Below are 1,850 nucleotides of genomic sequence, written 5' to 3'. Positions count from 1 at the left end.
CACCCCCAAACTGGGATCACCCCCAAACTGGGAACCCCAAAACTGGGACCCTATGGGACTGGGATCACCTGAAACTGGGACACCCCCAAACTGGGATCCCCCCCAAACTGGGATCCCCCCCAAACTGGGACCCTATGGAACTGGGACCCCCAAAACTCGGACACCCCCAAACTGGGGTCGCCCCCAAACTGGGATCCTATGGGACTGGGATCCCCCCCAAACTGGGAACCCCCCCAAACTGGGACCCTATGGGACTGGGACCCCCAAAACTGGGACCCCCCCAAACTGGGATCTCCAAATCTAGGACCCCCCAAACTGGAACACCCCCAAACTGGGAAGCCCCCAAACTGGGATCCTATGGGACTGGGATCCCCCAAACTGGGAACCCCAAAACTGGGACCCTATGGGACTGGGACCCCCAAAACTGGGACCCCCCCAAACTGGGATCCCCCCCAAACTGGGACCCTATGGGACTGGGATCACCTGAAACTGGGACACCCCCAAAGTGGGATCACCCCCAAACTGGGATCCTATTGAACTGGGATCCCCCCCAAACTGGGACCCTATGGAACTGGGACACCCCCAAACTGGGACACCCCCAAACTGGGACCCTATGGAACTGGCACACCCAAACTGGGATCACCCCCAAACTGGGACCCCCCCAAACCGGGACCCTATGGAACTGGGACCCCCAAACTGGGAACCCCCCCGAACTGGGACCATATGGGACTGGAATCCCCCAAAACTGGGACCCCCCCAAACTGGGATCCCCCCCAAAACTGGGACCCTATTGGACTGGGACCCCCAAACTGGGATCCCCAAAACTGGGACACCCCTAAACTGGGATCCTATGGAACTGGGATCCCCCTCAAACTGGGACCCTGAGGGACTGGGATCCCCAAAATTGGGATCACCCCCCAAACTGGGACCCTATGGGACTGGGATCCCCCCCAAACTGGGATCCAATGGAACTGGAACACCCCCAAACTGGGATCACCCCCAAACAGGGATCCCCCCATACTGGGAACCCCAAAAGTGGGACAGCCCCAAACTGGGATCCCCCCCAAACTGGGACCCTATGGGACTGGGATCCCCCAAACTGGGACCCCCCCAAACTGGGATCCCCCCCGAACTGGGACCCTATGGGACTGGGACATCCCAAACTGGGACCCCCCCAAACTGGGATCACCCCCAAACTGGGGCCCTATGGGACTGGGATCCCCCAAAACTCGGACACCCCCAAACTGGGGTCGCCCCCAAACTGGGATCCTATGGGACTGGGATCCCCCCCAAACTGGGAACCCCAAAACTGGGACCCTATGGAACTGGGACCCCCCCAAACTGGGACGCCCCCAAACTGGGATCCCCCCCAAACTGGGATCCTATGGAACTGGTATCCCCCCCAAACTGGGATCCCCCCAAACTGGGATGCTATGGGACTGGGATCCCCCAAACTGGGACACCCCCAAACTGGGATCCCCCCCCAAACTGGGACCTTGTGGGATTGGGACCCCCAAACTGGGACCCCCAAACTGGGATCCCCATATCTGAGACACCCCCAAACTGGGACCCTGTGGAACTGGGACCCCCAAACTGGGATCCCCCCCAAACTGGAACCCCCCGTGCAACTCTTGGCCCCGCCCCCTTTGCTTAAGCCCCGCCCCTCGCTCAAACCACGCCCACCCGGGGTCGCCGCAAAGCCCCGCCCCCCCTCGGTGGGCGTGGCCTCCAGCTCACGTGACGCGCTCAAGCCCCGCCCTCCTGGCTAAGCCCCGCCCCCTTCGCTGTGTAAGCTCCGCCCCCTCGCAATAAAGCGCTGCTGCTGCTGCTGACCTATGGGCCCTATAGAA

General features: G+C 61.6%; 1 protein-coding gene across 1 annotated transcript; it reads left to right on the top strand.

The window, feature by feature from the left end:
* Positions 1 to 6: 6 nt before the first annotated feature.
* Positions 7 to 1,833, top strand: LOC110390632 (basic proline-rich protein-like). Its single transcript, XM_021382014.1, has 2 exons — positions 7 to 547; positions 596 to 1,833. Exon 2 carries the CDS (start codon positions 614 to 616, stop codon positions 1,652 to 1,654), a length of 1,041 nt encoding a protein of 346 aa, XP_021237689.1. The 5' UTR covers positions 7 to 547; positions 596 to 613; the 3' UTR covers positions 1,655 to 1,833.
* The last annotated feature ends 17 nt before the right edge of the window (positions 1,834 to 1,850 follow it).

The sequence above is a fragment of the Numida meleagris genome, unplaced genomic scaffold, assembly GCF_002078875.1.
Source record: "Numida meleagris isolate 19003 breed g44 Domestic line unplaced genomic scaffold, NumMel1.0 unplaced_Scaffold1626, whole genome shotgun sequence".
NCBI lineage: Eukaryota > Metazoa > Chordata > Aves > Galliformes > Numididae > Numida > Numida meleagris.
This window is presented reverse-complemented; position numbering and strand designations above follow the sequence as displayed.

Bases quoted from the DNA above. Each gene is read 5' to 3' on its own strand.
- LOC110390632 (XM_021382014.1), top strand. From the start codon at position 614: ATGGAACTGGCACACCCAAACTGGGATCACCCCCAAACTGGGACCCCC.